Source organism: Engystomops pustulosus, chromosome 3, assembly GCF_040894005.1.
Source record: "Engystomops pustulosus chromosome 3, aEngPut4.maternal, whole genome shotgun sequence".
NCBI classification, from domain to species: domain Eukaryota; kingdom Metazoa; phylum Chordata; class Amphibia; order Anura; family Leptodactylidae; genus Engystomops; species Engystomops pustulosus.
The window spans coordinates 93,399,160-93,424,296 of NC_092413.1; the positions used below are offsets into that span (position 1 = coordinate 93,399,160).

Below are 25,137 nucleotides of genomic sequence, written 5' to 3' on the forward strand. Positions count from 1 at the left end.
CCGGATCACATTTGCATTTCCTTTGAAACACATGCGATCAGTATGTGTTGTAAAGGTTGCCCTAGTAATGTTAATATAAAATAGTATACTAAATAGTATAATTTATGGCTCATGTAGACAGGTGTTTTTGATGTCCGTGTGCTATCCTTTTTTTGTGGATGGTAAACGGACTCACTGTTTCCTATGGGTCTTTTCACATGTCCATTTTTTTCACGGATGTGCAGAGAAAAATGCAGCATGCATTATTTTGGGGCACATGTGCCATAGTTTGGTCTCTCTGAGGTGCATTTTAGAGACTTTTGGCGGCTAGTTTTTGCACCTTATGTATGATCATGTCTTTTTACTTATGATACATGTTCAGTTTTTCCTATCCTGGCAGGTGCACATTTTGGCTTCTTTTTGAGACTTTTGTAGCAAATGTTTCAAATCCACATGGACATAAGCCACGTAAGGGGATTATATACAGGAGTGGACACAAGCCACGTGAGGGGGTTATATGCAGGAGTGGACACTACTGTTAATTTGGGATTCAATATGTTGCATTTTAATGCAGTTTGAAGCCTATTACAACAGCTGAGGAGAGGTGATTTGCCTTATTTCATTACTTTTAACATTTGAATTTACAAAATGCATAGTAAACGCAATGTTTACATATGCATTAACGCGGCGTTTATATTGTGTTTTGTAAACACAAATGATAACAGTATTGAAATAAGGCAAATCACCTCTCCTAAGCGGTTGTAATAGGCTCAAACTGCATTAAAAACACAATTAAACCGCTATGTGTGACCTCACCCTTAGAAGTAACCAATAATAATTTTAAAAAAAATGATAAAATTTAAGAATTTTGACGAAAGAGGTTACTGTGCAAAATGTTAAACAGTTAAAGTGTGTGAAATAATTCCAATTTTTCTGTATATACTTGACTATAAGCCGACCCAAGTATAAGCCAAGGCCCCTAATTTTACCACAGAAACCTGGGGAAACCTATTGACTCGAATATAAGCCGAGGCCCCTAATTTTACCACAAAAACCTGGGAAAACCTATTGACTCGAGTATAAGCCGAGGGTGGGAAATGCCTCCCCAGTATATAGCCTGCTGGACCCTGCCCATAGTATATAGCCAGCACCTGCCCGCCAGTATATAGCATGCGAGCCCATATCCCCCAATATATAGCCAGCCCCCTGCCCCAGTATATAGCCAGCAGTGGGGGAATCCAAAAAGGAGAGTTTTGATATATTTCTCGAGTATAAGCCGAGTTTGGGTTTTCAGCACATTTTTTTTGTGCTGAAAAACTAGGCTTATACCCGAGTATATATGGTACATGTTAAAATCGGGTCCATGAAAAAAAAAACTTCCTTTGCTCCTGCCCGGACCAGGTTCAGATTTGCACCTAAAAAGTCACAAAAAAGGTGAAAAGTCGCATGGAACATCTGGAAAGTTAAGATACAGGAGGCACTGCAAAAGGTGCAGAACGAGGTGCACTTGAAGAGTGCCAACAAAAGTCGCAAAATTGAGAAAAGTCGCAAAAGAAAAACAATTTGTCTAGCTGAAACTATGATGCATGTGCCCCTTTGTCTTGCATGTGGACCACGTACATCCATAAAAGTCAATGGATCCGCAAAAAAATGGATGACACATGCATGACATCCGTCTGCAGAGTGTTTTTTTCTTCAAATGTTGCAACCAACTGGGCAGGGCAAGAAGTAGATTAGAAAACCATTAGCTTTTTTTTGCATATGTGAAAAGAACGAATGGCGTACGGATACAATATGGACTGATCACAGACATCACGTCCGCATTTTTTGCAGATGAGCAGCGGACACGCAGTCTGAATGAGCACTTATTTTTTGTCTTATACATTTTTATTCATTTAATTTAACTGCATTATATGCTTAAAGTATTATAATCTCCATAATAATAATAATCTCCAAAATAATGATTAAAATAATCATCTCAATAGTCATAATAATCTTAATAATAATAATCTCAATAATAATCTATGAGAAGATCTCTCTCTATATACCTGTGCAATAAGCCTGTGTCACAGAGTAATGGTGAAGCTATTTGTTACATAAATTCCCCCCATTGATAGCCACTAAATCCACAGCCTAGTGCAGTGGTGGCGAACCTATGGCACGGAGGTCCTCTTTATGGCAACCTTGACATCACCCCAGGGTAGAGTTTGCCAAAGAGGACTCAAGGCCTCTTGCAGTCCCAGGCAGCCCAGGACCCTAGAAGGAAGCTACAATGATAACCCAAACTTCTTCTCCTTCTTTATACTGTATTGGTGTGCTCAGGTGCCTATACAATTTAAACCTGTGGCAGAGCAGGGAGTAATAAGTTACTGCTTAAATTGTCGCATTGACACTTTGCAAAAAATAAGCAGGTTTTGGATGTAGTTTGGGCACTCGGTTTGCCTAGTGGAATGAGGCTCTGTCTCTTTATACCAGGTGGAGAGTGGAGGTTGTGGGTTCAAATCCCAGATAGGGGCAGCTCTGGGAGATGTGGAGACTCCATTTACGGACACATGGTGATATGAACCTGATGAACCTGATGACATGGTCCCCACTCTGCCGCTAACCCAACACATCTATACATAGGATTCCCTGCCTGATTTGTACGCAAGTAACAGAAACCTGGTATTGAACCGTTCTGGCTTCGAAAGTAATGTAGATGTACCGAGATTGTGATGCATTGTGGAACCCTACTCGTATGCACACATTATGATGATTGCTAGACACTTAGTGAATAAGGAAAACATGTACCTACTAGAAATAGCATTATAATCAGCTCGGACTAAAGTATCCCAAATCCTAACTTACCGTATATTTATTTATACTTGAATATAAGCCGAGGCCCCTAATTTTACCACCAAATACTGGGAAAACCTATTGACTCGAGTGTAAGGATCCAAATTTGAATCCTTTGTATACCAAATTTGTATAGGTTTTATAATGTTTTCATACATTTACAAAAACTAAAACCTTTTGTACAGAAAAAAAATTCTTCATTTTGCCATGTTCTGGCACTATTAACTTTTTCATATATGTGTATGGAGCTGTGGGTGGTGTCATTTTTTGCGACTTTTGATGACATTTTTAATGCTACCATTTTGAGGACTGTTCGGACCTTCGATTTTGGACGCTATTTTCCGTTACGGGGTTAAACGCTGGGAAAAATCGTTATTAGATTTTTATAACTTTAAACTTAACATTTTTTTTTTTTTGCTATTTCTTAGACCCTCTAGGGTACATTAACCCTAAAGGGTCTGATTGTTCCTACCATATACTGCAATACTTGGATCGGATCCAAGATGGTATTTTCCACGCGCCAGGATTCTAATGCCGCCTGTAGCTTTGTCAGGGGCATTTACAGGGTTAACACCCGCAATTGGTGTCAGAACCAACTGCGGTTGTTACTGGTGGGTGTTTGCTGCAATATGCAGCAAACAACCACCTTGTATGGAGAGGGCTCAGGCCTTGAGCCATCGCCATACACCCGCAGCCGGCATGTGACGTATTTATGCACACATCCTCTTTCTCTGGCCTCCTCCCCCCACCTCCGAGAGCCGGTGCTCTAGGCACTTCTCGCACATGCGCATTATATACTACACTTGTGCAGCCGCTGTACGGAACAGACCGGCTGCACAAGTGTAGTATATAATGCGCATGCGCGATTAGACGCCAGAGAAACAGGAGGTGTGCATAATTATAATTCGGTGAATCGCTGAATCAAAGCTATGACCTGGAGGTAGCACCTGAGATTCATTTGCATATCATCTAAAGTTGATTTTTCGACAAATTCAACAGTTTTTGTGCCTAACCAGGATATGTTCCAGGATGAGTAGCACAGAGCCCACCAGGAACTGCCATTAGCTAAAAAAAAACCTCATGTACCGGTGGTAGATTTCCTTTAAACTAAGTATTTCTTGTTAATTTTGTGACTTTACTTGAGGCTACCTCGGCGACATAGAGACATCCAGTCAGAGGGGCAGCACACTACATGCCTACAGTGCTAGGGGATGTACACACACGGCATCGCCTCACAGCCACTTCCGTACAAAGCCTGTGCCCACCACCAATGGCCCCTCCCACTGGTGTGTGACTGGCTGCTGGTTGCCCGGGTGACAGCAGTAGGCGGGGCCGGTAACCGGGGAGTTGTTGTGGCTGCAGTGTGGAAAGTAACGGCAGGTCGGAGTGGGCTGTTGTTGTGGCGCTATGGCCGCATTGCACTGGGGTGAGTCTCCGGTACCGCATCTTGCTGCTGCTTTGTTGTGATCGCGCGGCGGGAATGTAGGAGACTGTATGTATCATAGTGCGGCTACATAGTGCCCATGTATAAGAGAGCAGCCTGTCCATAAGCTTGGAGGTCACAGATCACCGCCATCCTAAGATCCTAGCACATATAATGCCCCCTGGCAGGCTGCTGTGTACTAAGGCTGTAGGTTATGCTGGTGACATTATTGGTAAATGCGTTTTTTATTACATATTTTGGAGATAATGCCACCTCGGAAACTTTTGTTGTATCATTTTTTTCTGTGGCTTATGTTTGTATGGCTGGATCACAGGGTAATCATAGTTGTGATATCTGGTAGGCGGTCACACAGGGCGCCAGGTATAATAATACATACACTGTACAGGCAGTTCCCTACTTAAGGACACCCGACTTACAGACGACCCCTAGTTACAGACGGACCCCTCTGCCCACTGTGACCTCTGGTGAAGCTTTCTGAATGCTTTACTATAGTCCCAGGATGCAATGATCAGCTGTAAGGTGTCTGTAAGGAAGCTTTATTGATAATCCTTGGTCCTATTAGAGCAAATAATTTTGAAACTCCAAATGTCACTGGGGCGAAAACTTTTTTGGTCTGGATCTACAATTATAAAATATACAGTTTTGACTTAAATACAAATTCAACTTAAAGAGGACCTGTCACCCATAAAAAACCACTAGGGTCCCCTCTTGTAAGCAGCTCCTAGCGCTATCTCCGATGCAGCATTGTTACACTGCTAGCGTTATCAGAACCATCTAATAAAGCTAGCAGACACTGCTGCGCTGTACAACAGGGGTCTGGCGTATTCATGAGGGGGAGGTTCGAGACGCTGCCTCTTCCCTGGACCGCCCCTCCCGCTCCATAGGCCAGCGTTGACTGAAAGGCTTCATGTGTCAGTCATCGCCTCCTAGTCCAGCCCCCTCATGAATACGCTGGACCACTTTGAGCTTGGTCCGGCATTCCTATTGTACATCGCGGCAGTGTCTGCTAGCTTTATGAGAGGTTTCCAATAACACCTGTACATTTGAGGTAGTGCTAGGAGCTGCTTATTTTAGTAATCTTTTATGGGTGACAGGTCCTCTTTATTTACAAACCTATGGAACCTATCCTGTACGTAACCCTGGGACTGTCTGTATAATAATCTGGTATCTCTATGGAACATGTTGGCCAAGCTTCTCCCACACCTGGAACAAGCCAGGGTTGCTAAATTCCCCAGATGCACATTTTTAAGTTGAGAGACCTTACCCTTATGTTCTGTGTATATCTCCCAGTAGCAGGTGGTTGGGACTTTCAGGACTTTGGGGAGGGATGGAAGAGGTGACTGCATTGGTCATAGCTGAACATCTCTCCAAATGTAACAGCTGACAGATGGAGCGGTGCCATGTTGTGCACTATTATTTTTCCTTCCTATGGACACCCAACTGGGGAAAATCCCTTTAAGCATGCAGTAGTGGTTTCCATAGGGTAACTGAGGGCTGTGTAAATGTATGATAAATTGTCACCACAGTGTTATAACTTTTAATCCCTTGAGCATTTGGATAAAGTGGTGCAAAATATTTGGCACAATCTGACTTGTGATAAGGAAACGGTGGATTGCATTCTATTCAAATATCATTCAGAGAAATATGTACCAGTTTGATCATGTTTTAACGTGTCTTAAACTATATGCGACTGTTGCCTTTATTTTTATTTGTGCAGGTTGATATCCGGACTTTGAGAGCAAAATGATTATGGAAACCCTGCATTGGTTCTTGGATTAAAGATGCCTACAGGTAATATCGTTACCATTTGCTAACAATGTGTTCTCTGAGTTGTTTATATTTGTGATGGGACTGGTGACCCACAGGTGCTCAGTCTGTGGATACCACACTCCCTACACTTTGTAATACACTGTTGGAATCCATATGAATGGCAAAATCTCCTGGCTGTAGCAGTGAGGATATACGGCTACATTCACATCCCAATTCTTTGAGACGTTCTGCTTATACACCAGGAAAGCTCGGCCAGATATACTGGCAGATTAATTCATCCACCCAGAAGCACTGCCTTTTCTATCCTGCTGCAGTAGGAGTAATGTGTATGGGGGACAGATGCTACTGTATGACATCTATCCCTGGCCTCCATTGAGCGTACGTTCAAGCAGGTTCCCCTTCATATAACTATTCACAAATGGACACTTACATCACACAGGAGACACCCAGAACATCAGCTGCAGTGAATCAGTAGCTTTTAACGGGAGGGGCTGAAACGGAGGACATATCCCACATTTGGAATACTCCCAATGTATCCTTTCAACAGAGGGTTAAAAACGTGATATGAATGTAGCCTAACTTGTGTGTGGTTGATCTTTATGAAAGTGAACGAGGGCCTACCCAGGGTAGTGCAGCACCCACAGTGATAGGGGACCCAAGTGGGGAATACATGTCAGATGGTCTGCACTCACCACTCGGCTCCTCTCCTACTCCGGGCGCCGCACTGCCCTGGATGCTAACAGCACATAGAACCAGCATCAGGACCCCGAGCAGAAGTAAGGAGACAAGTGAGTGTTTTTTTTTGTCTCTGGGGGTCTTCACTTTTGTATTGTATGTTTATTCTAAGGGTCTTCAGTATTAAATGTTTGCTCCTGGGGGGGGGAAGGGGTCTCCAAGTTTATAGGTCTGCTCTGGGGGGTTCTCCAGCATTATAGGTGTGTTCTGGGGGGTTCTCCAGCATTATAGGTGTGTTCTGGGGGGTTCTCCAGCATTATAGGTGTGTTCTGGGGGGTTCTCCAGCATTATAGGTGTGTTCTGGGGGGTTCTCCAGCATTATAGGTGTGTTCTGGGGGGTTCTCCAGCATTATAGGTGTGTTCTGGGGGGTTCTCCAGCATTATAGGTGTGTTCTGGGGGGTTCCCCAGCATTATAGGTGTGTTCTGGGGGGTTCCCCAGCATTATAGGTGTGTTCTGGGGGGTTCCCCAGCATTATAGGTGTGTTCTGGGGGGTACTCCAGCATTATAGGTGTGTTCTGGGGGGTTCTGCAGCATTATAGATGTGTTCTGGGGGGTTCTCCAGCATTATAGGTGTGTTCTGGGGGGTTCTCCAGCATTATAGGTGTGTTCTGGGGGGTTCTCCAGCATTATAGGTGTGTTCTGGGGGGTTCTCCAGCATTATAGGTGTGTTCTGGGGGGTTCCCCAGCATTATAGGTGTGTTCTGGGGGGTTCCCCAGCATTATAGGTGTGTTCTGGGGGGTTCCCCAGCATTATAGGTGTGTTCTGGGGGGTTCCCCAGCATTATAGGTGTGTTCTGGGGGGTTCTCCAGCATTATAGGTGTGTTCTGGGGGGTTCTCCAGCATTATAGGTGTGTTCTGGGGGGTTCTCCAGCATTATAGGTGTGTTCTGGGGGGTTCTCCAGCATTATAGGTGTGTTCTGGGGGGTTCTCCAGCATTATAGGTGTGTTCTGGGGGGTTCTCCAGCATTATAGGTGTGCTCTGGGGGGTTCTCCAGCATTATAGGTGTGCTCTGGGGGGTTCTCCAGCATTATAGGTGTGTTCTGGGGGGTTCTCCAGCATTATAGGTGTGTTCTGGGGGGTTCTCCAGCATTATAGGTGTGCTCTGGGGGGTTCTTCAGCATTATAGGTCTGCTTTAGGTGCCTCATGTATTATAGTCGGCATCGGGGTCTCATTTTTTTTTTTATAGGTCTGTTCTTGGTGCTCCTGCTCTGGGTTCTGTATAAGACTCCATTCACATGTCCACAAGCCATAGGGAACTCTGCGGCCGTGCTGCAAACCTGCCTGCCTGGGACCTGCCCTATCTTTTGTGGCACAACCACATGGCTCCGTCATGGTGTCCTCGTTGCACCATATCTGTGCTTAATGCACACCCATTGCGATTTTTGCAGTGCAAATGTGCATATGCAAATGTTTACAAGCTTAAGTTGTACAAATGCAGTATTTGGTTTCTGGAGTGGCATTTGTGTTGTACTGTGGTTTTTGGTGGATCTAAGGTCCTTGTTACTAGTACAGCCCCTTGAAGTTGAATGGTATGACAATGCAGCCCTCAGACTGATAATGGTTGTGCACCTTTACTACACATATATACAGCAGGTGGGCAAATCTATCTCAAAAAGGAAGATCACATGTTGACCAGAAAAAGTTATTCATGTACACACTGGACTACTGATTCCTGAAAAGTTCGTTGCAATGTGAGGTGAACTTTAAAGGGAACTTTTTAAGGTTGTGACATATGAGTCTTTTGGGAGGTTTCTGCAGGTCACACATATAAAATAATACCAGAGCCCATCTGGCTCATTAGCATAATTATAAAAGTTGATTTTAGAAAAAAAGGAGGCCATGGATAACAAATATAAGAAGATTACCAAAGTCATGATGCCTGGATCTATGAGTAAGTGTCCATGGTTTATCATGATTTTGATTGCAGATAAGTCTATGTAAAGCAAATGTCCTTCTGCATCAGTTTGCATCTGTTTTTAGCATATCCAAAGAAGTAATCTGCACAACTAGAACCCACTCTCATTATAAGTCCACTTTGTTTTCATATCTCCCATTGATTGGAATGGACAAACACTTTGTATATGTAGTGACACTTGAGTTATGCTGCTTTTGGACAAAGGCCTGTGTCATCTGTATCTGTAATTTGGTAGTAGTACATCTAGTTGAAACCCTCAGAGGCAAGTTTAAGAGCTTGGTAGAAAAGACTTACTATTAAATTAAAGGTGGTACAACATTAAGCCTGGGCCTCCTAAAATAGGTAACCTGCACCATATGATATTGTTGTTGTATACATTGTATATATGGTAGTACCACCTTGTCTTTCTGTTTTTGCAGTAGAGAGTGAGGCAAAAGTGAGGACAAAGAGCCGCTTTGATGAGGTCTTCCAGAGTTATGCTGCTCTTTCAGAGGTGAAAAAAAAGACCAAGAAGAAGAGACCACCTAAAGAAGAACATGTTGTTGTATGTATCTCTAGACTGATGACTTTATTTTAAAGTGGAATTTAATTCTATTTATTTGATGAATGGAGAATATTTTGAGTTGAGTCATAAATCTATCAAGATTTCTTCTTTTTATTTGCAAATCCTGGATTTTCTTTAGCATGTTGCTTTCTGCAGATTGATAATTTAACAACAAGGTTCATTAAAAAGTTGAAGACTGCTACAATGTTAGGCCTATTTCAGATGATTGTATATGGTGTACTAAATGTACTAACATCAGCTAAACATCATTTTCATTCAGTGAAAAAGACAATGCTGATAAACCCGGCACAGTTACCTGTGAATAGTCAGTACGCAGGAAGAGGTTGCAGTACAGGCAGTGCACCATGGCCCATACAAAGCTGATCAGGAGAAGGACTGGCAGCTGGACACACTCCAATGTGAATTGATGTGTGTCGAGAGAAACGCTAGTGTGAACATAATCCTAGAAAAATGTATTGTTCAAGCTCCTTTAGTAAAAATGAGGTATATGCACATATAACATTACAATTAGAGATAAGAAGCTTGTTCAGATCATACGGCATTTTGTTTCTATTTTATCCTAAAGCTTGAAACAATCAGCAGACAACTTGAGCCAGCCCAAGACCGTGTTCATGAAGTATTGGAAAGCAGTACATACAACCAGGAAGAGGAAAGTCCAAGGACTGTCAGGAGAAAAGCCAGGGAACGGCTATGGGAAAGTGAAGATGATGGTGCCAAAGAACATAAGCCTGCAAAATCTGAAAAGAAGAAAAAAAAGAAAACTGATGTGGAGGAGAAAAGCAATACTGATGAACCTCACATGGAGAATTGGGATTTAGTACAGCCACTCAATCCTAATAACAGTCTTGAGGGAGGCCTACCGATACGTTCTCCTATCACAATGGGCACTGCAGAAGAACAGCCAAGTCCTATTCATGTGGAAAATGAAGAGCAACTCTTTGAGGCTTATAGTCTTCATGTTTCCCAGGATGAAACTAATGAAATCAAAGACCACATAAAAAAGAAACTTAGGGCTCATCTTTTCAGCCATGAAGACCAACAGTGTCTAATACAGAATGAAACGGAGAAGAAAAAAAGGAGGAAGAAGAAGGAATTGGTGGAAACTGAACCAGAAAGCAGGTAATTTTTTTTACATTTATATGCATGGAACAGTAGTTGGCTCTGGTCAATTATGTGGCACCCCAACTTACCCTCTGTGCATTGTAAAAATGAAGAGACCCCAGCACTAAACCTGAGCTAGCCGTCTCTTTATTCTCTGCATCCGTGTAGGTAACCAGTGGTTATAAAGTGATGTCCACCCTAGCAATAACTTACTGTAGTACTGTCCCATTATAATTCCAGATTTCAAGCTATTCCATTTTTGAGCATTATTTGCATTGAGTATTTAACTCCGCTCATTTTTTCTGCCGTTCTTACAGTGTTATGTCCCTTTCTGAGCTGCAAGCCACACCAGTAGAGATATATCATCAACCTCCATCAGAAGCTTTGCCACAAAATACTTTCATGCAGGAGGATGCTCCTAAAGCTAAAGGAAAGAAATCGAAGAGGTCTAAAACAGGTTGGTGATGTACAGTTCTACACCAGATTTTGTAACTTATTATTTTATTGTTCTAGTCTAGAAAATGTTAAAGATAAGATGCTTTATGTACATTATGCATTGTTTTATATATAATTAATAGATGATATAGAAAGACCTAACACAAGAGGAGATGATGTAGAAAGAAGCCGCCCCAGCAATGTATATGACGACAACCTGGTGTTGGGAGTTTATATTCATCGTTCTGACAAACTGAAAACTGACATAATGGTCTCTCGGCCGTTGGTGAAGATTCACGTAATTGATCAAAAAACAGGGGAATATGTCAAAAAAGAAACAAGGTGATTTATTGAATTGATTTATTGTCTCTCAGTTATCCTTGATATAAATGTCTGGCCAATACGTATAGACCATTGTTGAAGGGATACAGTAAATATTACTGGAAGCACTGATTTTTACAATGTGTTTTTTCTAAGGCTATATTCATATCATGTTTTTTGGTACGTTCAGATCACATTCTTTATTTTGGATATGACGAACGTAACCATAGACAATACATTCATTGGAAGCTGTAATAACCTGTGGGAAATGGATGTAACAGTATTGCAACTGTTACTGGCCTCTGCTGAGCATACGCTCGGGATGTCACTGTCCATTTAAGGACCGTGGCATCACTGGGGGAAACGCCCTCAACATTTAGTGGTGGTGGGGGAGACAGGATGACATATTCCACGGTATGTGCATATCCTCAAATCAAATGGGTAAAACAAGATATGAATGTTGCCTAGGCTGTATTTTTCCATTAGCAATCACTTCTGTTTTTACTGGGGTTTTCTTCCCAAAGAGAAAACCCATGGCAACAAAAGTAGTGATGATTCCTGTTGTGTATTACTTACTAGACAGTAGTTTACATAAAGGACATCTACCGTTAGTTTAGTGATGGTAGATTGTCCTAATAAGAAGTTTATTAAAACTCTATATGCTGCGATTGAGGTTATGCTAAAAAAAAAAAGCTATGCTAATTACCCTGGGGCGCTCAGGTTTCACCACTCAAGCGCCTCAAGGAGCCCTGTTTTTTAATTTTTTTTTAATTACGCACTCCCCCTTAGCCCTAGGGGAGTGAAGAGCTTTCCTTCAGCACTGATCTCTTCATCCCCAGTGAGTTTATCCAAGTGGATATCACTTCAAAGTTAATTTCCTTGATGATGCCACCACACTGGGCAATAAAAGGAGCATAACCTGGAAGGTGTTAATCGCCTTGATAAGGTGGTCTATATGGTCGTCTTTACAGTGCACGTGCTGTAGGTACTGTGCATGCGCAATAAAACTGGGGTGTATTACTTTTGCTTTATTGAGTCACTGTGCAGGCACAGGGAGCACCAGAGATTAGTGCAATGTACCTTATTGTTCTTGACTATGACAAGGTAAGTATAAAGGTTTATAAACATCCATAAGATCTGTAAAGCGCTACAGAATCTGATGGCGCTATATAAATAAAGATTAGTATTAATATTACAGAAAACAGTAGCTTGTTCATTTGGGAAGATTGGAAAGGGTGTAAAAAATATAAACAATATTTACCTACTAAATCCCTTGACAACAAGACCCTCTCCACTTTATGGCTACTTCTCTTGTTCCCCACTGTGCTCATGTGACTGGTATGTGAATGCTGTAGCCTCAGCAGTGAGGACCAGTCGGCTGGGCTCAGGTCGATAACTGTGATTGGTTGCAGCAGTTATACAATGGGGCTCATTTACGAATGATCCACAGATTGCACGATCGTCAGATATTCCGACGATTTCCGATTTGTGCCGCATTTAACGGGATTTTGGCGCATCGGCGCCGGCTTTCATGCGACACAAATCGGGGGACGGGCCGTCGGAGGATCCTACTGATTTGCACTGAGCGCGGGATTTAACATTTAAATTGTGTCACAAGACATTCACTAACATACAACGGGAAGAAGATGGTGAACTCCGGCGGACCTGAGTGGGTAGCGACACATGCAGGATAACGGGCGCACAATGTAAGTGAATCTCTTCAGCTGTGCATTCTCGTCGGACAACGCACAGGGACTAGTAAGTAAATGTGCCCAATGTCTCTATTGAGTCAACTATTGGAGACCAAGTTATGCAGCATCAGCCAATTTATCAGGTAAGTGCTTCACGGTTTGTGAACTTTATATCACTTTATCTTATTCTTTTCACATGTTTGTTGGTTGTTATGCCGTTAGTGAAAATATGCTTTATTTTCAGCTCTGATGCAGTGTCATCATTTCATGACCCAGAAAGAAATGAATATGTTCTTCCCAAGTGCACACAACCATATGACTTCAAGCGGCTGAAAACATTGATTCCTGAGTGGGATGAACAAATCATATTTATGGAGACGTTCACTCACCTTTTGCACATCAAGGAAGATAGCCCTAATGTTATCTTATTCTTTGAGGTATAAATGGTTTGGTTTGCAAGTTATTGTACATCATGATATTGAAACAATTATGCTCCTCATAAAGGGGTTGCCCACTAATAACAAACTTTACCAGAGTAAGAACAAGGCCCTAATAGGGTCTCTGATATTGTACTTACTTTGGTAAAGTTTATCTGAAGGCACCAAGAGTCGGGGTAATAGGATTCAGGACTTCTTGTGATGCTCTCTGTCCTGCTTTTTTCCGGCAGATGGAGGGGGCTGTGCGGTCTTTATTGTATCCACTCCCCCACTGTCATAACCACTTCCATATCTGTTGTTGGAGGGGTATGCAAATGCGAATTATCTAATACAAACCTCGCACATTTAAACACACATTACAAAATAAGTGGCCAACCCCTTTAAGTCTATCCTCAAAGTGTTACTGTACTTTTTGGGTCTCCCCTAGAGTGAAATTGCAACAATTTATGGAAAAGATGATAAATCTGGTTAAGAATCAAATCTCGTTAGGTTTTTAGTTATTTGCATCAGTTATGTTAGAAGTAATCTACGTTTGGGGGTCAGTCATACAATGTGCTATTGGTACATTTAAGAGCACGTTTGGCTGGTTTGAATCCGTTTTTCTTCAATTCTGGAAGTGTAAGCTGCTATGAAAATGTTAATACAGCTGCTTACACTTCCAGAAATATTTAAAAAAAAAACGGATTCCAACTAGACACACGCATAGTAAACATGCAAAAACGTATGCGTTTTCAGTGCGCTTAAATGCAAGACACCGGGGCTGGATAACAATGGCAAGCGTAACCATGGAATTGGCCCCCTGTGAACTAGTATTGCTTTATGAACACAATACTAGTGGAATATGTGACCATGGACTTAAGGTGCAGTCACACAGTGCGTTCTTGGAGCATTTTAAAATACATGCTTTTTTGCATGTTTACCATGTGTTTGGCTGGTTTAAATGACCTTTTCTTAATTTTTGGAAGTTTAAGCAGCTGTGAAAATATTAATACAGCTGCTAACATTTGCAGAAATGACGAAAAACAGATTCAAGACAAACGCATGGTTAACTTACAAAAACAAATGCATTTTCAGTGTGTTTAAAAATGCTCCAAAAATGGCCCAACAACGCACCGTGTGACTGCACCCTTAGGTTGCCACTAGTTCTTTAACAGCGTTTATCTCTGGTTACTGATCCCATGTGGAACCACGCCCAGCTGACTGCGCACGCTACCACTGCGTCTGTAAAAGCAACGCTAGTGTTATGTGTGACTGCACCCTCAGACTGCTAACCATAACTATTTCACCCACTAAGAGCAACTAGGACTGCAGGCATAAAGATTCATCCAAATGCTCTGTTTGTGAGCTTTTGAAACCAGAATTTGGAAATTGATTTTTTTTTTCTAGAATACATTGCATGTTTTTTTAGTGGTTTCTTGCCTATATAAATTATTTTTTCAGATTCTTGATTTGGTACATGAAGATGGTTTAAAAACCAACTCGGATATTGAAATAAAGGAGAAAGGATTCCAGAAAATTGCATGGGCTTTTCTAAAGGTAATTTATTTCAGCAATCATCTGTTAAATGTGTTGTCTTTATCTCTGGCTAGTGACTCTAGATCTCCTATAAGAGGCAAAAAACGATTGCAAGAGTGAGGGCTAAAATGCAGGTCCATGCTCAGTGTGTTAATCCAAGACCATGGTGTGCACAAACATTGTGCCAGGAATGGAAATCCACCGTGCTGCCATCATTATTACAGTTCATGACCGACTGACTGAACAGTGAAAATAATTTCTACATTAGAAAGTGTAGACAGTCCAGTCAGAACAGTAATTATATGATGATAAGTGAAATAACCATCACTAGACAGACTAAACATTTAAGACCATCTGAATCTAGACTATTCGTTATTGAAAGTGCACAGCAGGGTTTTTAAAGTTGTAGCCCTTGTAGAATTGAAATAGACCATATTTTTCAGACTTTAGGACGCACCTTACTACAAGACGCACCCATTATTTGGATATAAAAAATAAATTTGATGCCTATTAAAAAATTCCTGCTGGTCACACACTCATCTCTGCAAAGTACTCTCTGCTACATGCACATGCGCAGACAGATCTGCTGGTATAACTAGCTTCCATTTCTCAAGCATTGCATTCCTCATGGTGCCGTCACAAGTACTGCTAAAGCTGCATTTACAAATCGGTAAATCAGAACCTGGAGTCTTGCATTAGATCAATGCATATACGATCTGGCAAAGGCAGCGCTAGCGGTACATGTGACTGCACCCTCAATTTAACCGGCCTCCCCCAGCTATTCATCCCCTATCTATGGGGCATATTTTCCTCCCTTGGGTAATAGTAGATAGCTTGTATCTGCTCTGTACCCCACCATAATACAGTTCTCTTCCTTTTTGCTGTCATTAAGGTTCCAGTGATGGGACCCCAGCATTTCATAAATCTATTTCTGTCCTTCAGATATAGGGAAAGTGTAAATTTGAGGGGTAACTCAATAATGATATTTAATGTTGGTTAAAGTTTGTTAATCTGTGTGTATAGCCTGCCATGTACTTATAATTTCTGCCTCTACCATAAACATGGGATTGGCCAAGCCTACATATTTATTGTAATGGATAACTTGGAATTGTTCTCTCTCGGATACATTTGGAAGTGACTTGCCACTTACAAAACAGAAGATCAGGTTAATTTAAATTAGACTTTGTCAATCCCTCTTCCAATCCTTTTGTACTTGGCAGGTTTGGCTGGTTTTTACTTAATTCTTATGGCTATCTTTAGCCTTGACTTTATCACTTTTGAAGGCATTTAAAGATTTTACTTTTCTTCTCCAATGTTTACATTTATGTTTAGATTGTTGGAGCCAATGAAGTACTTAATATCGATAAAAAATTGCGTCTACAACTTTATTACCCACCTTCAAGAGCTAGGGTAGCTTCCAGCACACATGTCTATGAATGGTGGCTGAAATATCCCCGAAACCGTTACCCATCCACTCTGTATGTAACCATAAGAGGGCTAAAGGTGCCTGACAATGTAAGTCTTATATGGCTCTTTTTACAAATTCATTAGTACAAACCTAACAGATTTTAATATTGACCTTTATATTAAAGCTTAACCCAAACTGCATTATGGCTTCCCATCTGGAACATGGTATCCTAAACTCTGATCCTCAGAGTGATGTTGCTGTAAAGGAAAATACTTCTGCAGATGCTAAACGGTTAAAGGAACCTTTCAGGTGGACTCGACTGCCTGGTCAGGTATTTGTGTTTTAGATGAATCTTTAATATTGGTATAATTTTTTTTTTAATAGCTATCATTTCCTTTGTAATGGACATATAAAATATGGATTTAAGTATATAACATGACAAAACATGAAAGCAACTAGGTAATTGACAAACTGGCATACAATGGACCATACAGATTCTTCATGGGGAATTTGTTTGCAGTAAATCACCAGTGAGAACCCAGTAATCACAGTCATGTGCTATAAAGAAATACACCCCTATGACTAGCATTAGAACTAGATGTTAACTTCTAATAAATGATCCATTTCTACTTGTGTATCCTTTATTTTTATATAGGCTTGTCGTATTCCCAACAGACCTTGTTTGTCTCTTCGAGGGGGGAAGATGGGATGTTTCTCGGTGTGTTTTTCTCATGTTGGTAGAACATTAGCTGCAGCATGCGCAGACAAAGATGCTTATCCCATATACTGTAAGTATCTTTATTGAACCTTTCGCTGTGAGGGAGTTTTCCACTTCTGCTAGCTGAGAAATGTTAGAATAAAGCCTAAATTACTTATAAAGTGATGTTATTATACTATCTCCCAATCAATATACATAAACAGAAAGTAAGTCATATGGTATAAATGATCTCTAAGCCATGTATACAATGGGTTGCAAAAGTAAACAGCCCATTGAACTCATTGAACCTAATTTATAAACACTACAACCACAAACACCTTGCTTTCTTTTTAAATCAGATACTTTTAATTGAACTGGTAATTTTTGTTTTTAAAACAGTACATAATACTTGGGCCCCATGCACACAACCATATAAAAATTGGCCATATATACGTCCGTAATAGGGCCCCATAAGTGAGCCGTATAAAAATATAGAACATATCCTATTTTCCACCGTATTTCCATTCCGTACGGCCCATAGAAGTCAATGGGAACTTAACTAAAATACGTACTAAATACGTGCTGCATACGACTGTGCAATGTATGCTGCCGTATATAAGTGTAGGAACCAGAACCAGTGGGAGGTGCATTCTGTCATCCAGCCAATAGTCAGCCTTACATCATTTGCCAGCCCACCGTATGTTATACAGATACGGTGCAATATGTTGCCATACTGTTGCAATACGTCCCGTATTTACGGCTGGAATACAGCCGTATACACAGAAAAGACCATATGGTCGTGTGCATGAGGCCTTAGAGAGAGCATTAAAATTGGTCATAAAACAGAAACCTGTTCTGTCCTTATTTTCATAATAAAAATAATCTCTGCACCCCGCAGAGGGTTAAATAGCCTTTCGGTTATGGTGGTATGACACATATGACTGTTCCGTTAAATATTTAAGTCCTATTGCAGCTATTGGCATAGACGGTCTTTGCCTGATTTAATGAAAATGGTGTGGATGGAAAGCCCCTCTCCCCCCCTTGGAGTCTCTAATCCAATGAGGAATGTCTAATATAAATCTCTTTTAATAGTTCCACAATTCATGGTCAGTTATGATTCCTAGGAAACATAAAAGGTTCACTTAATGCTCTCAGTAATTCATCTTACCAGTCTTCCATAGAGATCAGAGTTGTGGAATACACAACTAATAGTTGTCCTGTGGACAGGTGCTCTGTCGCTTTACGTGGACAGCAATGTCCTGGCAGGTGGGCAATTGTGCAATACATTTCAGATGTTGGTTTGGACAGTTCTCTATCAGATGTGCATAGCTTAGTACATTTTTAATAATTACATACAGATGTTCTCAATTTACTAAGCATTAAAATGCCTGTAACAGCAGTCTGTGCTTGGAGACTACTCCACAAACAAGAAGAGCTCAAAGAAAGGGCGCAGACCCTCATGTAATACAGCAGAAATTAGGGAGGAGATGTTGGGTGGACTCTCACCTTAGATGTAGATGGGAGAGCATATAGTAATGTCAGCAGCTCGACTCAACAGCCACACCGATTCCACACCTCAGGATGTGCAAAGTAGAATATCGGAACACCCACGTGGAAAACAGAGTCATCATATGGCACTGAGATGCGCAAATATGACAAGTCCAATGAGGAACATCTGCTTATTAATAAACACATGCTACGCGCTTCGGTTCCGTGCCAGAACCTGCTTCAGGCACATACATACATACATGCATACATACATACATACCAGGTATGTTTCTCTTGAATAGTGACTGCCATTTTTACTTCTATGTAGTTTTGTCACAATAATAACTTACAGGACGTGTTTTAAAGCATTATTACTCAAATCTAACATTTTCACATAAAAACAATAGTTTAAGGCGTGCAATTGGTGCATGTTCCATGCTGCCAGTCTGCACTGGGTATGGGCACCCTTCATTTAAGAATAACTGTTTTGTTCCAGTCTCTGCTGTGTTGAGTAACAATAGGATCAATTATTTAAAAAAAAACAACAAAAAAAAATCCCTCTATTCTAAAAATGTCACTTAAATTGAACTTTTTAAAATGGAAGCCGGTTATGACGGTGAGATTTGTTGTTGTTGGAATGTTTCTAATCAAACATCATTTCTTACCCATCAAAATGCATGTTTCCCTTATGTAACCTCTGTTCAGATCATCAGCTCCTTGTAAGCTCCAGGTAATCCAATTACACAGTAATCTTCTTTCCACGTCCAGCCAGTATGTCCAGATTTTGTCCTATGACTAAGAATTTTCAGCCACTGCATACTTGCCACACACTGAATTGAATTTCCCTATTTTTTTTAACAATTCCATTTGTTTTTCCGGTCCACCATCCAGACTTGGGTGATAGCCTCCTTACATAGCACTTTGTCTGCATAAAATATTTTCAGATCTTTAGCGGAAGAAAATTTTGTGTCATGATGCCCATTGCTCTCCCTGACCGTTGACACGACCACCCTTGTCTTTTGTGGTCTTGAATTGCTACGAACTCACACTATAACTTCATTGCTGATGAACCATTCAGTAATACGGAAGCAATGGAAATTGCTGAACACAGCATTAGGGTATCTTTGGCACTCCTCTGTCTATGAGAATGTTGGAGATGGCTGTGCAGATGCAGTATATACATACACACACATACAGTGTAATCTATCTGAGCACAGAAAATTGGTTGTTTAACCCCTTAATGCCGTGTGATGGACTATTACATCACACGTCTGTTTTGGATGTATCAGCCTTTGATACTATGATACAAACTGGGTGTTTGCTGCATGTTGCAGCAAACAACCACTGGTAAAACGTGCGATGGCTGCAAGCACCGATTACATAGGCTGGCACCGGCATATCGGCTTTGATCGTCTCTGCCTGGGACGTCATCGTGAAGCGTCAATCCGTCGACCATGGCAGCCTTCAGGTTTTTGTAGGCCATGTCATTTATGTCAGATTATGTGCAAAATCCACATATAGTGCCATAGTATAGCAGTATAGGGTGGGATAGATGAAACAACCTAGGCTTAATTTTTTTTTTTTTTTTTTTAAACTAACAGCTCAAATCACTCCCAAAATGGTAGCAGGAAAAATGTCAGCTCACACTGCAAAAAATTACACCTCACATAACTTTGTACACCAAAGTACAAAAAAATTATTTGCTTCAGAATGTATTTATTTCTTTTTGTACAGAAGGTTTTAATTTATTTAAATGTGTTAAAACACCTAAAACCCATACAAATTTCATATACCTGTGCCGGCCCAAAGAATAAAGGAGACTTGTCATTTGGAGCTCACAGTGAAAGCCGTAAAAACCAATCCCACAAGAAAATGGTGCAAATAATTTTTTTTTCTCCAAATTCTGATTTTTTTTTTCCTACTTCCCAGTACACGCCTTGGAATATTAAATACAGACACTATGAAGTACAATTTGTTACGCAAAGAACCCCTCACACAGCTCCTTACATGGAAAAATAAAAAAGTTCTAGATATTTGAAGGTGGGGAGGGAAAAAATGGAAAGACAAAATAAAAAAAAAAGGGGCTAAGTCATTAAGGTGTTAAAAAAAATTTCTCGAGTCCATAGAATTTAAAGGGGGAAAAAAAAATCTATGGTTGGTCTTTTGGAGAGGTTTCGCTGAATATAAATATTTGTGTCCTCTTCCCTTTAGTGACCACTAGATGGCACTGTACTGCAAGGTGTATGAAGAATGTCAACTACTTGCTCTGTGCAACAGCGCTCAATGAAATTCTGCGTATCACTAACAAAATACAAATCTACGTCTAAATTTAGCAGACTGGAAGCTGTAATTTTAAAAACAGTTTATTTCCAACTTAGTATAGCGCATATCCACATGTCATGCCATAAATTTGTAATAGATGAAAGGATGATAGTACTTCCATCTATGTAAAGAACCACACAGTTACCATATTGCTGCTGTAATGGAAGATTTATTTCCTTCTACATATTAAAACTTTTGGAGATTAGGTTCAGTAGCAAATCCTGACTACCAAGCAATACATAGAGGCTATTAGCAATAGTGTTTATGTTTATTTTACTGTGAAATATAGGCCACTTTCCTGAAAGCTGAGTGAATGGGGAGGGTGAATGGATTTTTTTTATATTCCTTTAGCACATGATGGTTGGTATGTTAATTTTTTTTCTTTCTTTTTAGTATATGAAATTCCTTCTGGTCAATATCTCAGAGAGCTTCAGGGACACCTTAATGTTGTCTATGACCTTTGCTGGTCCACAGATGATCAACATTTGCTATCTGCTTCTTCTGATGGTACCGTCAGGTCAGTTTGATTTGGTTAGTTTGTTTTTCCTGTAAAACAAAAACACTTAATAGAATGATGATTAATTATTAAGGACAGTAAAATATTAAATCTGCCAGCTATTGTGACCATACAAAGCTGCAATGTTGGTATTTGCTCTGGAGATCTGTGTAACTACACCTTTAGTGTGCTTTGCGGGTGCATTTATATTTCAGGATTGTATCTAAACTTTGGAGCACTGTGGGCGCGTCATCAGTCTTCGTATTCTTTATTCCCTTCATTAACCCCTTACCGACATGTGACACATTAATACTTCACACATCGGCACTGAGTGTATGGAGAAGTCTCATGGACTGAGCCCTCTCGATACAAGGTGGGTGTTTGCTAAATATTGCAGCAAACACACACAGAGTTATCAAAATATAATAACGTTTATCCCGATATTTAACCCTGTAACTCAAAATCATTTCTTCTCCATTTTGCTACATATAAAAAGTGATCAAAAGGCGGTAAGTCCTCATAATAGTATTGAAAATGTCATCTCATCTCGCAAAAAATGACACCACACACAGCTCTTCACACTGAAGTATGAAAAGTTATTAGCGCCAGAAGATGGCAAAACGAACAGGAGATTTTAATTTTTGTAAATGTATGAAAACATAATATAACCTCTATAAATTTGGTATCCCTGTGATCGTACCGTCCCAAAGAATAAAGGAGACATGTCATTTAGGGTGCACATTGAAAGGCGTAAAAAACAATGGTGCGAATGCGGTTTTTCCAACATTTTCACTGAATATGGAAATTTTTTTCCCCACTTTCCAGTGCAGGGCATGCAATATTAAATACTGTCACTATAAAGCGCAATTTGTTATGCAGAACACAAGCCCTCGCACAGCTCTTTACTTTGAAAAATAAAAGAAGTTATAGAGTTTTGAAGGCGGGAGTGAAAAATGCAAAAAAGTCTGGTCATTAACCCCTTAAGGACGCAGGGTTTTTCCGCTCATTTCTCGCTCTCCACCTTCAAAAATCCATAACTTTTTTTCATTTTTACGTGTACAGACCTGTGTGAGGGCTTATTTTGTGCGTAACAAATTTTACTTTCCCGTAATGTTACGGAGATGTGTGAGGTGTCATTTTTTGCGAAATGAGGCGACGTTTTCATTGCTACCATTTTGAGGTCTGTGCGACATTTTGATCACTTTTTATTTCATTTTTTATGTGATGTAAAAAGGTGTAAAAGTCGCATTTCGGACATTTGGGCGCCATTTCCCGCCTCGGAGTTCACCGCCGGCCGTAACCGTTTTTATATTTTGATAGATCGGGCATTTTGGGACGCGGCGATACCTAATGTGTCTGTTATTTTTACTGTTTATTATGTTTTATATCAGTTCTAGGGAAAGGGGGGTGATTAGAATTTTTAATATTTTATTAATTTTTTTGTTTAAACTTTTTTTTTTTTCCCACTATTTCTTAGACCATCTAGGGTACATTAACCCTAGATGGTCAGATCGCTCCTACCATATACTGCAATACTTCTGTATTGCAATATATGGCATTTTTGCAGCTCATTCATTACAATGAGCCACTGGCTCATTGTAACGAATCTGCAGATGTCAGATAGCCTCGGGTCAAGCGGAGACCCGAGGCTACCATGGCAATCGATCGACGCCCCCCCGATGACGTTCGGGGGCGCGGCGATCGCAATAAAGATGGCCCGTGCGCCGCCGCCTTTTAAATGCCGCCGACGACTTGCCAGCGGCAACGGAGAGGTTAATAGCCGCGATCGGTGCAAGCACCGACCGTGGTTATTAGTGGTGGGGGTTTACTGCAATATGCAACAACCCCCACCTTTGTATGAAGAGGACTCAGCCCATGAGCCCTCTTCATACATTCCCTATACCTCTGCGACGTAGAGCTACTATCTTTCGGCGTGTGTGCGGCCGTGTGCCGCTATTCTCTATGGCGGGAGGAGGGGTCACCTCCTCCTCCTCTCCAGCACACGGCGGTATGCCCGCACGGCAGGCATACCGCGTGTGAATGTACCCTAACACCACATTGCACCAAATCAGCTACAATCCTGGAATATAAATGTGTTTTTCTACAATCCTGCTGCTACTTACACAGAGAATTCTGGGCACCCTGGCATTTTCAGGAAGGTTGCCATAGAGGCACTCCCGATTAAAACTGGTTTTTCCGAACACCACACACAGCCTGTGGATAGCAGTGGTTATTAAGGGAAAAATACAGACCATATTGTGTAATCCCAGTTTACACATTTTGCTTTGAGACACAAAATGTAAACCAGTCTCATGAGAATACCAAAATCATTTGTGTTGGAAATATAAATCCACTGGATTATCATTCGACATTTATATACAAATAATTAAATAATATTCTAATAAATGTTCTTTAACCCCATCGTGACTGAGTCATTGGTGCCTGAATGTCCAGGTCAATTTTCTGCAGTTCTTTTCTGCTCTGATCTTTGGAAAAGCTTTACATATTACAGCAATTTTTACTCAGATTTTTTTCATGACATGTGAGACTTTAACTTGATGTTTTATTTGATTTATTAATAACATATTTACTGTTGATAGCATTAGCATCACAAGTTCCAAGAAAGAGTCAGAGGGGGAGTTTTATCAGAAATGTCTGAGAGCGGAACTCTTCTAGTTGCCCATGGCAACCAATCAGAGCTCAGCTTTCATTTTCCCACAGCTGTTCATATCATTAAAGCTGATCGGTGATTGGTTTCCATGAACAACTAGAACAGTTTTATCTCACACTTCTGATAAGTCTCCCCCAGACACTTTTGCAAAGTGTCTTCTGCATTTTTTTTTTTGCTCCCCTTCTTTAAAGATCAATATCCACAGCGTTTGTATCAGATTTTTTTAAATGACAATGCCTGGAGTCTTGTACAGATGCTAGGCTGTTATGGCAGCAGATCGTTGCTCCCCAATGACGTCACGATCACAGCAGCTTTTCCGGTGACATACAGTATAAAGGGTTAATACCTGCGATCAGTTCCAGCACCAATTTGTGCGTGTTAACGCTGGGTGTTTACTGCAGTTTGCCGCAAACTCCTGTCAGTATCGGGAGGACTCAGCCTGTGAACCCTCCATACACCCCTTGTCACACGCCTATGTACCTTGGGGTTAAAGAGGGGAATTTCCCTTTTAATATAATATCATGTTGTGTTTCTAGGTGAGACAGCACCAGAGATATCCAATCTTAAAGTTACAATCAGAGATCTTTATTTAAAAATCTAATTATTTTACAGAAGATATGACCCATTTGACACTGTCATGACATGTTTATATATCTTCAGGGGCATGTACAAATAGGACATATGGCCATCATGAAGGGTTTAAAGAAAGAATGTGTTCCAGAAACTTGATGTTTTCTACAGCAATAGAAATATTTTTTTTAACATACAATAAGGACGGTATAACCCTCTAACCGTTATGTCTTCTTTGCTTTTCCCACAGACTGTGGAGAATTACAAATGAGGATTCATCTGCTTTAAAGGTTTTACCCCACCCTTCATTTGTATATACAGCAAAGTTCCACCCCATGTCCGATTGTCTAGCCGTAACTGGATGTTATGATGCTGTCATTAGAGTGTGGAATGTGAAGGTCAAGGAGGTCAATGGTCATCTTCTGCAAGAGTTTGATGGGCATAAAAGTTTTATCAATTCTTTGTGTTTTGATGCAGAAGGTAAGAAAACTGGCCATACATGCCATTATAGATTGGATTATATCATCTTATAACAGAAGGATTGTTGAACAGTTTTATAGAAACGATGTCCATGACAGGACTCGCAGCTTTACAGTCTGTGTAATGTGGCAGTCAATGATATGTACTTTTCAGTGAATCAGGAAGAAGGAGAGGTTCACTAATAATAATAATAATAATAATAATAATGTTACTCACCGTGACAGTTAGGTCTCATGCACACGACCATGTAGAGAAGG

The 25,137-nt window shown here is 40.7% G+C and overlaps 1 protein-coding gene across 4 annotated transcripts in view; it reads left to right on the forward strand.

Annotated features, from left to right (window-relative positions):
* Positions 1-3,732: 3,732 nt before the first annotated feature.
* The window catches only part of AHI1 (Abelson helper integration site 1), a 138,263-nt gene continuing 116,858 nt past the window's right edge, over positions 3,733-25,137 (forward strand). For 3 of the 4 annotated variants that reach the window (XM_072141472.1, XM_072141475.1, XM_072141476.1), the window contains exons 1-13: positions 4,087-4,240; positions 5,976-6,049; positions 9,103-9,227; positions 9,814-10,367; positions 10,667-10,806; positions 10,928-11,126; positions 13,041-13,233; positions 14,674-14,769; positions 16,081-16,263; positions 16,341-16,487; positions 16,812-16,944; positions 21,057-21,180; positions 24,651-24,880. In XM_072141472.1, the coding sequence (XP_071997573.1) occupies positions 6,040-6,049; positions 9,103-9,227; positions 9,814-10,367; positions 10,667-10,806; positions 10,928-11,126; positions 13,041-13,233; positions 14,674-14,769; positions 16,081-16,263; positions 16,341-16,487; positions 16,812-16,944; positions 21,057-21,180; positions 24,651-24,880 (2,134 nt within the window). In that variant the 5' untranslated portion in view covers positions 4,087-4,240; positions 5,976-6,039. Of the gene's footprint in view, positions 3,755-4,086; positions 4,241-5,975; positions 6,050-9,102; positions 9,228-9,813; positions 10,368-10,666; positions 10,807-10,927; positions 11,127-13,040; positions 13,234-14,673; positions 14,770-16,080; positions 16,264-16,340; positions 16,488-16,811; positions 16,945-21,056; positions 21,181-24,650; positions 24,881-25,137 lie in introns of those variants that run through there. The other variant, XM_072141474.1, reaches the window with a different exon arrangement.